This window comes from Lontra canadensis, unplaced genomic scaffold (assembly GCF_010015895.1).
Source record: "Lontra canadensis isolate GAN:19392208 unplaced genomic scaffold, GSC_riverotter_1.0 scaffold329, whole genome shotgun sequence".
Classification (NCBI taxonomy): Eukaryota; Metazoa; Chordata; class Mammalia; order Carnivora; family Mustelidae; genus Lontra; species Lontra canadensis.
In genome coordinates this window covers 27,368-42,256 of record NW_022631323.1, presented here as the reverse complement: position 1 = coordinate 42,256, position 14,889 = coordinate 27,368, and the positions used below count along the sequence as shown (strand labels likewise).

The window sequence follows — 14,889 nt, the reverse complement described above, 5'->3', positions numbered from 1 at the left end:
GTTTGGGTCATATGCCCTGAATGCCTCACTATATCCAAGATGATGATTGGCTAGGGTTGCACTCAGCCCCTCCCAGACCTTCTAGAAAGGCTACAGAAGCCTTCACGTTGGTCATCATTTCATGGCTATAATTTTAATGCCCATTGTGATACCTGGCATTACATAACAAGTTATATTTATGTGAGATGATTGAGAGATAGATAACTATATAACAAGATGGTGTTCGTGGCCCAGTAAGAAATTGTTCCCAGAACCTCAATGTCATACAAATGGCTAGGAGACACATGAAAAAACGTTCATAATCATTGGCCATCAGGGAAATTCAAATCAAAACCTCATTGAGATACCACCTTACCCCAGTTAGAATGGCCAAGATTAACAAGGTAGGAAGCAACAAATGTCGGAGAGGTTGTGGAGAAAGGGGAACCCTCTTACACTGTTGGTGGGAATGCAAACTGGTGCAGCCACTTCGGAAAACAGTGTGGAGATTCCTCAAAAAATTAAAAATAGAGCTACCCTATGGCCCAACAATTGCACTGCTGAGTATTTACCCCAAAGATACAGATGTAGTGAAAAGAAGGGCCACATGCACCCACAATGTTCATAGCAGCAAGGCCACAGTCACCAAACTGTGGAAAGGCCCGAGATGCCCTTTAACAGACAAATGGATAAAGAAGATATGGTCCATACATACAATGGAATATTACGCCCCCATCAGAAAGGATGAATACCCAACTTTTGTATCAACATAGGCAGGACCGGAGGAGATTATGCTGAGTGAAATAAGTCAAGCAGAGAGAGTCAATTATCATATGGTTTCACTTACATGTGGAGCATAAGGAATAACATGGAGGACATTAGGAGAAGGAAAGGAAAAGTGAATTGGGGGGAAATCGGAGGGGGAGATGAACCATGAGAGACTGTGGACTCTGAAAACAAACTGAGGGTTTTAGAGGGGAGGGGAGTGAGGGGATGGGTGAGCCCGGTGATGGGTAATAAGGTGGGCACGGATTGCATGGAGCATTGGGTGTTGTACATAAACAATGGATCATGGAACACTACATCAAAAACTAATGATGGGGGAGGAGTCAAGATGGCGGAGAAGTAGCAGGCTGAGACTACTTCAGGTTGCGGGAGATCAGCTAGATAGCTTATCTAAAGATTGCAAACACCTACAAATCCAACCGGAGATCGAAGAGAAGAAGAACAGCAATTCTAGAAACAGAAAATCACCACTTTCTGAAAGGTAGGACTGGCGGAGAAGTGAATCCAAAGCGACGGGAAGATTGACCGCAGGGGGAGGGGCCGGCTCCCGGCAAGCGGCGGAGCAATGGCGCACAAAATCAGGACTTTTAAAAGTCTGTTCCGCTGAGGGACATCGCTCCAGAGGCTTAACTGGGGTGAAGCCCACGCGGGGCCAGTGTGGCCTCAGGTCCCGCAGGGTCACAGAAGGATCGGGGTGTCTGAGTGTCGCAGAGCTTGCAGGTATTAGAACGGGGAAGCCGGCTACAGAGACGGAGCCGAGGAGTGACTCTCAGCTCGGGGTTACCTTGAACCTGTCGCAGGCTCGGTGAGCTCGGAGCGTGGCCGGAGGCCAGGCAGACGGGAGTAATTGGGCGCTGTTCCCTGAGGGCGCACTGAGGAGTGGGGCCCCGGGCTCTCGGCTCCTCCGGGCCGGAGACTGGGCGGCCGCCATCTTTATTCCCGTCCTCCGGACTCTACGGAAAGTGCTCAGGGAACAAAAGCTCCCGAAAGCAAACCAGAGCGGATTACTCAGCCCGGCCCCTGGTAAGGGCGGTGCAACTCCGCCTGGGGCAAAGACACTTGAGAGTCACTACAACAAGCCCCTCCCCCAGAAGATCAACAAGAAACCCAGCCAGGACCAAGTTCACCTACCAAGGAGTGCAGTTTCAATACCAAGGAGAGTAGCGGAATTCCAGAGGAGGAGAAAGCAAAGCACGGAACTCATGGCTTTCTCCCCATGATTCTTTAGCCTTGCAGTTAATTTAATTTTTTTTTCTTTTTCAATTTTTTTTCTCTTCTTCTCCTAATTGTTTTTAACTTTTACCCTTTTCTTTTTTAACGTTTTTTAACTAGTTTATCTAATATATATATATTTTTTTCCGTTTTATATTTTTTCATTATTGGTTTTCTTTTTTTTATTTGTTTCTTTTTTCTTTTTTTTTTTTCTTTTTTCTTTCTGAACCTCTTTATATCCCCTTCCCGCCCCCCCTCACGATTTGGGATCTCTTCTGATTTGGCTAAAGCATATTTTCCTGGGGTTGTTGCCACCCTTTTAGTATTTTACTTGTTCCTTCATATACTCTTATCTGGACAAAATGACAAGGTGGAAAAATTCACCACAAAAAAAAGAACAAGAGGCAGTACCAAAGGCTAGGGACCTAATCAATACAGACATTGGTAATATGTCAGATCTAGAGTTCAGAATGATGATTCTCAAGGTTCTAGCCGGGCTCGAAAAAGGCATGGAAGATATTAGAGAAACCCTCTCAGGAGATATAAAAGCCCTTTCTGGAGAAATAAAAGAACTAAAATCTAATCAAGTTGAAATAAAGAAAGCTATTAATGAGGTGCAATCAAAAATGGAGGCTCTCACTGCTAGGATAAATGAGGCAGAAGAAAGAATTAGCAATATAGAAGACCAAATGACAGAGAATAAAGAAGCTGAGCAAAAGAGGGACAAACAGCTACTGGACCACGAGGGCAGAATTCGAGAGATAAGTGACACCATAAGACGAAACAACATTAGAATAATTGGGATTCCAGAAGAAGAAGAAAGAGAGAGGGGAGCAGAAGGTATATTGGAGAGAATTATTGGAGAGAATTTCCCCAATATGGCAAAGGGAACAAGCATCAAAATCCAGGAGGTTCAGAGAACCCCCCTCAAAATCAATAAGAATAGGTCCACAACCCGTCACCTCATAGTCAAATTTACAAGTCTTAGTGACAAAGAGAAAATCCTGAAAGCAGCCCGGGAAAAGAAGTCTGTAACATACAATGGTAAAAATATTAGATTGGCAGCAGACTTATCCACAGAGACCTGGCAGGCCAGAAAGAGCTGGCATGATATATTCAGAGTACTAAATGAGAAAAACATGCAGCCAAGAATACTATATCCAGCTAGGCTATCATTGAAAATAGAAGGAGAGATTAAAGGCTTCCAGGACAAACAAAAACTGAAAGAATTTGCAAACACCAAACCAGCTCTACAGGAAATATTGAAAGGGGTCCTCTAAGCAAAGAGAGACCCTAAAACTAGTAGATCAGAAAGGAACAGAAACAATATACAGTAACAGTCACCTTACAGGCAATACAATGGCACTAAATTCATATCTCTCAATAGTTACCCTGAATGTTAATGGGCTAAATGCCCCAATCAAAAGACACAGGGTATCAGAATGGATAAAAAAACAAAACCCATCTATATGTTGCCTACAAGAAACTCATTTTAAACCCGAAGACACCTTCAGATTTAAAGTGAGGGGGTGGAAAAGAATTTACCATGCTAATGGACATCAGAAGAAAGCAGGAGTGGCAATCCTTAGATCAGATCAATTAGATTTTAAGCCAAAGACTATAATAAGAGATGAGGAAGGACACTATATCATACTCAAAGGATCTGTCCAACAAGAAGATCTAACAATTTTAAATATCTATGCCCCTAACGTGGGAGCAGCCAACTATATAAACCAATTAATAACAAAATCAAAGAAACACATCAACAATAATACAATAATAGTAGGGGACTTTAAAACTCCCCTCACTGAAATGGACAGATCATCCAAGCAAAAGATCAACAAGGAAATAAAGGCCTTAAATGACACACGGGACCAGATGGATATCACAGATATATTCAGAACATTTCATCCCAAAGCAACAGAATACACATTCTTCTCTAGTGCCCATGGAACATTCTCCAGAATAGATCACATCCTCGGTCCTAAATCAGGTCTCAACCGGTATCAAAAGATTGGAATCATTCCCTGCATATTTTCAGACCACAATGCTCTGAAGCTAGAACTCAATCACAAGAGGAAATTTGGAAAGAACCCAAATACATGGCGACTAAACAGCATCCTTCTAAAGAATGAATGGGTCAACCAGGAAATTAAAGAAGAATTGAAAAAATTCATGGAAACAAATGATAATGAAAATACAATGGTTCAAAATCTGTGGGACACAACAAAGGCAGTCCTGAGAGGAAAATATATAGCGGTACAAGCCTTTCTCAAGAAACAAGAAAGGTCTCAGGTACACAACCTAACCCTACACCTAAAGGAGCTGGAGAAAGAACAAGAAAGAAACCCTAAACCCAGCAGGAGAAGAGAAATCATAAAGATCAGAGCAGAAATCAATGAAATAGAAACCAAAAAAAACAATAGAACAAATCAACGAAACTAGGAGCTGGTTCTTTGAAAGAATTAATAAGATTGATAAACCCCTGGCCAGACTTATCAAAAAGAAAAGAGAAAGGACCCAAATCAATAAAATCATGAATGAAAGAGGAGAGATCACAACTAACACCAAAGAAATACAGACAATTATAAGAACATACTATGAGCAACTCTATGCCAACAAATTTGACAATCTGGGAGAAATGGATGCATTCCTAGAGACATATAAACTACCACAACTGAACCAGGAAGAAATAGAAAGCCTGAACAGACCCATAACCAGTAAGGAGATTGAAACAGTCATCAGAAATCTCCAAACAAACAAAAGCCCAGGGCCAGACGGCTTCCCGGGGGAATTCTACCAAACATTTAAGGAAGAACTAATTCCTATTCTCCTGAAACTGTTCCAAAAAATAGAAATGGAAGGAAAACTTCCGAACTCATTTTATGAGGCCAGCATCACCTTGATCCCAAAACCAGACAAGGATCCCATCAAAAAAGAGAACTACAGACCAACATCCTTGATGAACACAGAGCAAAAATTCTCACCAAAATACTAGCCAATAGGATTCAACAGTACAGTAAAAGGATTATTCACCACGACCAAGTGGGATTTATTCCAGGGCTGCAAGGTTGGTTCAACATCCACAAATCAATGTGATACAACACATTAATAAAAGAAAGAACAAGAACCATATGATACTCTCCATAGATGCTGAAAAAGCATTTGACAAAAGTACAGCATCCCTTCCTGATCAAAACTCTTCAAAGTGTAGGGATAGAGGGCACATACCTCAATATTATCAAAGCCATCTATGAAAAACCCATCGCAAATATCATTCTCAATGGAGAAAAACTGAAAGCATTTCCGCTAAGGTCAGGAACACGGCAGGGATGTCCGTTATCACCACTGCTATTCAACATAGTACTAGAAGTCCTAGCCTCAGCAATCAGACAACAAAAAGAAATTAAAGGCATCCAAATCGGCAAAGAAGAAGTCAAACTATCACTCTTCGCAGATGATATGATACTATCTGTGGAAAACCCAAAAGACTCCACTCCAAAACTGCTAGAACTGGTACAGGAATTCAGTAAAGTGTCAGGATATAAAATCGGTGCACAGAAATCAGTCGCATTTCTCTACACCAACAACAAGACAGAAGAAAGAGAAATTAAGGAGTCCATCCCATTTACAATTGCACCCAAAACTATAAGATACCTAGGAATAAACCTAACCAAAGAGACTAAGAATCTATACACAGAAAACTATAAAGTACTCATGAAAGAAATTGAGGAAGACACAGTTCTTTGAAAGAATTAATAAGATTGATAAACCCCTGGCCAGACTTATCAAAAAGAAAAGAGAAAGGACCCAAATCAATAAAATGGAAATGGAATGGAAATGGAAATGGAAAAAGAAATGGAAAGATGTTCCATGCTCCTGGATTGGAAGAATAAATATTGTGAAAATGTCTATCCTACCTAAAGCAATCTACACATTTAATGCAATTCCTATCAAAGTACCATCCATTTTTTTCAAAGAAATGGAACAAATAATCCTAAAATTTATATGAAACCAGAAAAGACCGTGAATAGCCAAAGGAATATTGAAAAAGAAAGCCAAAGTTGGTGGCATCACAATTCCAGACTTCAAGCTCTACTACAAAGCTGTCATCATCAAGACAGCATGGTACTGGCACAAAAACAGACACATAGATCAATGGAACAGAATAGAGAGCCCAGAAATAGACCCTCAACTCTATGGTCAACTAATCTTCGACAAAGCAGGAAAGAATGTCCAATGGAAAAAAGACAGCCTCTTCAATAAATGGTGTTGGGAAAATTGGACAGCCACATGCAGAAAAATGAAATTGGATCATTTCCTTACACCACACACGAAAATAGACTCAAAATGGATGAAGGACCTCAATGTGAGAAAGGAATCCATCAAAATCCTTGAGGAGAACACAGGCAGCAACCTCTTCGACCTCAGCCGCAGCAACATCTTCCTAGGAACATCGCCAAAGGCAAGGGAAGCAAGGGCAAAAATGAACTATTGGGATTTTATCAAGATCAAAAGCTTTTGCACAGCAAAGGAAACAGTTCACAAAACCAAAAGACAACTGACAGAATGGGAGAAGATATTTGCAAACGACATATCAGATAAAGGGCTAGTGTCCAGAATCTATAAAGAACTTAGCAAACTCAACACCCAAAGAACAAATAATCCAATCAAGAAATGGGCAGAAGACATGAACAGACATTTCTGCAAAGAAGACATCCAGATGGCCAACAGACACATGAAAAAGTGCTCCATATCACTCGGCATCAGGGAAATACAAATCAAAACCACAATGAGATACCACCTCACACCAGTCAGAATGGCTAAAATTAACAAGTCAGGAAATGACAGATGCTGGCGAGGATGCGGAGAAAGGGGAACCCTCCTACACTGTTGGTGGGAATGCAAGCTGGTGCAACCACTCTGGAAAACAGCATGGAGGTTCCTCAAAATGTTGAAAATAGAACTACCCTATGACCCAGCAATTGCACTGCTGGGTATTTACCCTAAAGATACAAACGTAGTGATCCGAAGGGGCACGTGCACCCGAATGTTTATAGCAGCAATGTCTACAATAGCCAAACTATGGAAAGAACCTAGATGTCCATCAACAGACGAATGGATAAAGAAGATGTGGTATATATACACAATGGAATACTATGCAGCCATCAAAAGAAATGAAATCTTGCCATTTGCGACGACGTGGATGGAACTAGAGGGTATCATGCTTAGCGAAATAAGTCAATCGGAGAAAGACAACTATCATATGATCTCCCTGTTATGAGGGAGAGGAGATGCAACATGGGGGTTAAGGGGATAGGAGAAGAGTAAATGAAGCCAGATGGGATTGGGAGGGAGATAAACCATAAGTGACTCTTAATCTCACAAAACAAACTGAGGGTTGCTGGGGGGAGGGGGGTTGGAAGAAGGGGAGTGGGGTTATTATGGACATTGGGGAGGGTATGTGCTATCGTGAGTGCGGTGAAGTGTGTAAACCTGGCTATTCACAGACCTGTACCCCTGGGGAAAAAAATATATGTTTATAAAAAATAAAATTAAAAAAAAAAACTGATGTACTGTATGGTGCCAAACATAACACAATTTAAAAAAAAAAAAAAAAAAGAACCTCAATGTAAGGTTGACACGAACTACCTCAACAAAGGCACTTTTTGCAAATCAGGAGCTTCAATGGGACCTCACCCTGGATGGGCAGAATCCCATCACCACAAACCCAAATGCATCTCCTAAGAGGAAACAGGCTGGCTAAAGGTGTGGCTCCCCCAGCACGCCCTGTAGCCTGAAACCCCCTTGTCCCCATTGTGGAGAGTGTACCTGTGGTGCTAGTCACAGGAAGTTGTGACATTTTGAACATTCAGGGTGGGTTTCACCAAGCCACCAACCCTGCTCTGTGGAGAACTGCTTCACTTGGGCCACGTGCCCACCCTGTCAACTCCACACACACAAACGTGGTTAGTATCAAGGAGGGATGCTGTTACCAAAAGAAGGGAGACAATGGACGTTAAAAACAACACATGTGGGGCGCCTGGGTGGCTCAGTGGGTTAAAGCCTCTGCCTTCGGCTCAGGTCATGATCCCAGGGTCCTGGTATCGAGCCCCGCATCGGGCTATCTGCACAGCAGGGAGCCTGCTTCCCTCTCTCTCTCTCTCTGCCTGCTTCTCTGCCTACTTGTGACCCCTCTCTCTGTCAAATAAATAAATAAAATCTTTAAAAAAAAAAAAAAACACATGTCCACCCCACTTTCCTGTGCTGTTTAATCCTGCGGACAGGTAATTGTGAAGGTGAGCCAGAAAGTCAGAAAAAGTGGGGAGTTCAACCCCCTCTTTATGCCTCACCAGTTGTGTTGGCTATTTCCCATTCGCCTTTCCAGACTCAACATTCTGCCCTTCTCTGCCTTGCTCTGGGCCCCAGGAGGCTGCATCAGTGGCATTCTTGCCCTTCAGCTTCCTGGTTGGGTTTATTAATGGATGGGAGATTGAAGGGTAAGAAGAAAGTGAGGTCAAGGTACTTACTCCCCTTTGACTCCTTTGTCCCAAGTCTTGGGATTGACCGTATCTTTTATCAAAGGCCACTGGTCTTCTCTGGCAGCTTCTCCTACAACCAACCAGGTTCCTGTAACTGCTTCCTCCACTTGTTCTTCACAGTCTTACCGTGGGAATATTCCTCCCCACCGCTGTCCCCACACTGCTCCGCCACCCCTTGTTGGTTTCCCTGTGCACACCATTGTAAACTGTCCGTCTAATGAGCTGTTCTCACTTACCCACCTGAGTGTTTCCTCTGTTTCCTGCAGGGATCCTTAGTGATATCCCAGCTATGAAACATCGGCCCAATACCTCGGCTTCCAGAAACTTTCGTTCTCACAGCTGAGAGTGGGGATGACTATACTTGCTTCTCGTGGTCGTTACGGGATGGCAGACGGAAACCAACACCCTGCCTGATACAAGGCAGACACTGGGTGTAAAGACACAACTGTCTCCTTCGCTAGTCTGTGAGCTCCTCCCAGACCAGGGACCTCATTTTGCTGTTGATCTTTGAATCAACAGCAGCTAGCACTATACATGGTCCACTCTATGTGCTCAATAAATTGTTATTTCATGGACTCTTGATCTGTTGTTTGGCCCCTGTGTCTTCCCTTTGGTTCTGGAAGATAGATAAGAAAAATAAGGGAGCACTTGACATCAATTCTCTGACACCTTCCAATCCCAGCAGCTTGTAGTGGTGGTCTTTGTGTTGTATCTTATATTTTTGCTACGTCACAAATACAATGATTTTTGTCACACATGATCTGATCTGTGTGCTTTCTCTGGAAAAGTCTTGCTGAGGAGGGATGCCTTTTAAACACATGATGCTATTCCACGTTTGAGAATGTAGCGTGGAACAGCTGTCTGGATCCACTGGGCTCCCCAGCTTGAGGGACTCCTAATGCTGCTTCAGAGTTCAAAACTGTTGAGAGCACAAGACCACAGAGTGCCCACCCACAAGGACAGACACACTCGTTCCGGCATGTCTCCAGCGCTGTAGGGTTGAGCACTACGCAAGACGCTCACCTTCCTTCCAAAGGGCTCTCTGCCCTCCATATCATAGATGAGGGTCTTCACAATCAGGCTCTGACTTGCCTTCCAGACTCATTTCCTGTCTCCTTCTATGCAACCTCTGCTCCAACAACACTGAGTCAACAGCTTTTCCCAAACACCCCGGGTTCTCTCACTCCTGCACAGCTTCGCCCTCTGCCTGAATGTCATCCTCTCTTTCCTTTCTATGGTGAAATGAGATTTGTCCTTCAGCTGCCACCTCTCCTCTAGAACCCTCCATGACTTCGCCATAACAGAGTAAGTTCCTTCCTCCTCTATGCTCCTCTACTCTTTTGCACAGATATCCTACACATCCATTTCAGCGCAATGGGTCTGTCTCCCCAGTAGATGCTCATAATTTCTAGCATTCATTAAGCATCTACTACATGCCTGCTGCTCCATGAACATGTCATTTATTCCTCATACCAGCTCTGCACTAGCTCCCTAAACTGTAAGTGCTATGACTGCCGGAGACCCTCTGAGTATGTGTTTTGGAGTGCTGGTTCTTTGGGCAGTTTTATTTATTTATTGGGTTTTCTCTTTTTTGCTTTGTTTTTGTTTTGTTTCATGTATTTTGGAGACTTTGTTTTCTGCATTTTTCCTTTCAGTCTTATACCTCCTGAACCTAGCACTGGCACATTGCAAGCACTGGGTGTGGTACAAAAACAATGAATACTGTTATGCTGAAAATAAAAAAATAAAAAAAAAATTTTAAAAATCACACACACAAAAAAACAAACTTGTTGAATGAATGAAAGTTTGTTTTTTGTTTTGGGGAGTGGTTTTTTTGTTGTTGTTTTTGGTTTTTTGTTGTTGTTGTTGTTTTGTTTTTTACTTATGGAGACACTCAAAAGCAAAGACTGAAATGGATTTACCCATGGCTCTCTGCCTGCAATTAGCCTATGTCTAGGGAGCAAGGGCCATGCCCCATTCATCTTTGTTTCTCCAGTGGTAGGACTTTGTCTAAGTACAAAATAAAAGCTTGAAGAAGGAATAAATGATGGAATAAATATGATTACTGCATATCCCAGAGGATTATAACTTGATGACAGGCAAAAACTTTCTCATTTAACAAAAAAAAATGATGTTATTTGCCATAAGTAATGCTAGGAGAAAAGTCTATTTTCCTAACTTTCTTAGGTAAAAGAGACTTTTAAAATAGCCCCCCCCCTTATTTCATATTATTTCTGGCTTGCCTTCTTCCTGGAAGGTTGTACGTAAATCAAACATTTGTAGATCAAACTGATTTAAATATTGTAGGAATCCTTGCTTTTTCAAGAAACACCACTACACAGCCTCTGGGAAAATGAAGAACGCATCAATAAAATGAATAAAATGATCATTTTATGCTTCAGCAAAATGAAATCAGTTCCCAATTTGTTTCACACAGGGGCCCAGCAGGTTACCAAACTCTGCTCAAATGGTTTAACTTCAGAGGTTTTAATGAAGGGATCAGTTGCAGAGGTGTGGGAGGAGTTGAGAGAGCCTACAAGAGGGGAAGGCAGTAGGAAGTTGCTACTACCTCTGGGTCCTGGGGGCAAGAGGAGGCAAGTGATTTTCAGAGTCCAGTCAGAGCTGAAATCAGGGCAGAGCAGCTGCCTTCAGCTCAGGTCATGATCCCAGGGTCCTGGAATCAAGCCCCGCATAGGGCTCTCTGCTCAGCAGGGAGCCTGCTTCCCACCCCCCCACCCCTCCCCCCCACTCCTCCCCCCCACTCCGCTTCTGCCTGCCTCTCTGCCTACTTGCAATCTCTGTCAAATAAATAAAATCTTAAAAAAAAAAAAAAAAGCTGGCAATCCCTCCACCACCACCATTCCCCCTTCTCTCTCAGCATCTCCACTGGTTGGAATTTTGGTACCCGATAGGATATGTCAACTCTTCAGTTCCTGGCAATCAGCCTTTAGTGACCCCGTACTGATTGGATTACCATGGGTTTCCACTAACCGTTATTACTGCATATGGCAGTGCTAAGAAGTGACCCAGAGAGCCTTCTGGGCTCTGGATATGGTTTCTCTTGCCTTCGTTGGGTAGTGGTAACCTATTTCCCTTGATAATTAGGATCAGTCCCTCCAGTCAATACATTAACCTTCTGTCTGTTGTTGGCTGCATGTCAGGAGACTCAAATGGGCTAAGGATAGTTAGAGCTTCAACTTGAACGGAACCGTGTCTGTGCTCTCTGATGGAAACCGGAATCTGCAAGCCCACCAACGCAAGATTTCAGGGATGGGAAGCCAAAGTGCTCTAGGTGGGGCTTGTCAGGTAAAATAGATTAAAAATGAGATGGGGCTACTCCCACTTCCCCCCTCCGGGCATGGGGGAAACACTATATTTACTGCGTTCTGTAAGATGGGAGCCCTGAGCTTTGAGAACAGTATTCCCCAGCAGCCTTTAGAAGGTCATTCGACAGTCCTGGCAAGCTTCTGAGTGATGGGTTACACAGTCACATCAGCTCACTTTGCCAGCAAGCACCCAGTGCTATACTTCTTTTGTCATAAAGGTAAGTTCCTTGGTTATTTAGAGGTAGGGTACCAAGACAATCGAAGTCCCTCCAAACTACACAATGGCAGCGATGACAAAAACCAGTTGGCCATGTTTCCGGTCCTGAGTCTCACTTTCACGAAAGAAGGATTTTCTTTCCAAGGTCTAAAAGTCGGCTTTCTCTGTCCTTATTCTCCCTCTTGCCCTCGCGTCAACTTTGGAAGGCAGAATCAGCTCATGAAAAGAGGACAAGCTTTAGAATTAAAAGCCCTGGATTGAAATCCCAGCTCTGCCACTTGGGAGCTTGTGATTTCTAACTGTGCAGGTTCCTTGTGAATAAAATAAGGGTATTATACCTACCTTGTAGGGTTTGGGGGGTGAATTAAATAAGCTAATGTAGACAAAGGCACACAACAAGTATTCAATAAATGTTCCTCCTTCCTCCTGCCTTCAAGCTAAATTCGACACCGAAAGCATCAATTTTAAAAAATGTTTGTAACAGAATGTGTACCTTAGGGGAATTTATAAGATATCACCAGATGAACTTTCTCGGGGTTCAGCCTTGCTCTCCTGATGAGGTTCATACCACAGGTTTATAAGAAAAATCTCTAGCTCTGGGCTTTTCAGCTCCTCAGCTTTTACTTTCACACAGGGATAGCTCAACATTCTTCTCTGTCTCCATATTTCTAAATCTGCCCATTTTGTGCAAGCCAAATCCCCTGTCTGGGCTTGAGTCCAGTCTCCTCAGCAGATGATTTCTTTAGGTAAGTCCTAATACTTACAAGTCATCCTCTCTGGTCTCTTTCAGTGGTTAGCCCGAGTGTGCACTTAAGGACGTGAGACCACAGGGGCTGGGAGGGGTGATGGGCAGAAGAGACAGTGTGTGCGTGCGTGCTCCGAATGCCTCTCCCACATGGAGTCTCCACACTGTGACAGTACTGGTAGCAAGCAACAGACACTGACCCCGGCTCTTCTAAGCACAAAGATTTTACTGGAAGACTATCGGGGTCCACAGCATCAGCAAGAGGCTGAAGAAACAGGCATGGGAAACTGAGGCAAGAACTGAGAACTCCAGAGGACCAGACAGCAAGGATCATGGCAAAGCTGCTGCAGCAGGGGCCGACCGGGGTCAGCGTCCCTCCAACGACGCTGGCCAGGAATACTCTCCCACCAGGAACCACCAAACCTGCTTCCATCACTTCTGCAGGAGAGTGCCTGCCCCTGACCAGAAAACAGCAGGGACAGAGAAGATCCAGTCCCTTCAGATCCTGAATTTGGAAGTCAGCACTACCTCCCACCAAGATACGTGAGGCATCCCCCCTCTCCACCCGAAATCAGGGGGCTAGCAGGCAGTACAAACTAGATGGTAAAAATATATACATAAAAATATATACGTAAAACACATTTTCACCCCCCTCCCTTTTACTTGCTGGTGTTAGGCAATTTCATTCTTTGCTTCTTTATTTTTTTTTAAGATTTTATTTATTTGACAGACAGAGATCACAAGCAGGCAGAGACGCAGGCAGAGAGAGAGAGGAGGAAGCAGGCTCCCCGCCGAGCAGAGAGCCCAATGTGGGGCTCGATCCCAGGACCCCGGGATCATGATCTGAGCCAAAGGCAGAGGCTTTTAACCCACTGAATTACCCAGGCATCCCTCCTTCTCAGGCACCTCTGCTTCTTTGTTTAAAAGAAAGTTTGTTATAACTTATTTATAGTGAGAAGAGCATTATATATATACATAACATTTTTTAAGGAATTTCGAGATGGATCAGAGATTGGAGGACAGAAAGAGAAGATCCCCTTTGAATGTTGTTCTAAATGTTCCTGCAGGTCCTGCCTCTTCCCTAGGCAGGCCCGGGCAATTAGAAAGAATTGCCTCAACACAGGCAATCTTCCCAGGGCAGAGGAAACAGAATTCCTCCTGTTGGTGGCCCTGAAACCAGTGAAAGTGAGGTCTCACTCAGAACCTTGAGACTCAGTCCTCAGCCTTCCACCCAACCATTTGTTTCTTCTTCCACCTGAAGTAGAATCTGACACTTGATGAGGTCATGAGTTCAAGCCCCACACTGGGCATAGAGGAAAGAAAGAAAAAGAGAAAGAGGAAGGAAGGGAAGAAGGAAGGAAGGGAGGGAGGGAGAGCGGGAGGAGGGAGAGACGGAGGGAGGGAGGAAGGGAGAAAGAAAGAAAGAACGGAAGGGAGGGAGGGAAGAAAGAGAGGAAGAGAGGGAGGGAGGGAGGGAGGGAGGAAGGAAAAGAAAGAAAGAAATCGAGAGAGAGAGAGAGAGAGAGAGAGAAAGGAAGGAAGGGAGGAAAGAAGGAAAGGAAAGGAATCTGGAAAGCCCTCCTTGGCACTGCCCTTTCTTCATCACTTGCATGGACTCAATCACCAAGTCCTGGGTGTTTGCCCCCTACAGGAGTCTCAAGTTTATCCCCTCCTCACCATCCCAGCTACCACCCTCCTGGCTCTGGTGCTCATCAGCTGCCTCCCAGAAGCAGTGACATCCTCCTGACCTGTCTCTTGTCCATGCAACGTACTTCTCCCATCTGTCTCTCCACCCTCCCACCAAGGGATATCTATTACAGCACAACCTCACAACCTACCTGAGTCATTCCCCTGTTTACAGCGCTCTGCAACTCCCACCACTTGAGATAAAGCCCCAGCTATCTCCCAGACCACATGGAGTCCTCTGCAACCTACCCCACCCACCCCGCCATCCCCAGCTCGCCTCATCACACTCTGTCCTTCAAGACCCCCCAGGCCTTCAACCCTCCCCACCCCACCCCACCACTGCTCCTGTTGTCTTCTTTATCTGAATGCCCACCCCATTCTCAACTTTCTTTCCAT

The 14,889-nt window shown here is 44.1% G+C and overlaps 1 protein-coding gene across 1 annotated transcript in view; it reads left to right on the top strand.

Moving 5' to 3' along the window:
- The first annotated feature begins 365 nt into the window (after positions 1-365).
- LOC116862790 (serine/arginine repetitive matrix protein 1-like) overlaps positions 366-14,889 on the top strand; it is a 30,415-nt gene continuing 15,891 nt past the window's right edge. Inside the window, exon 1 of the mRNA XM_032850195.1 lies at positions 366-383. Within this exon, the coding sequence (XP_032706086.1) occupies positions 366-383 (18 nt within the window). The remainder of the gene's footprint in view (positions 384-14,889) is intronic.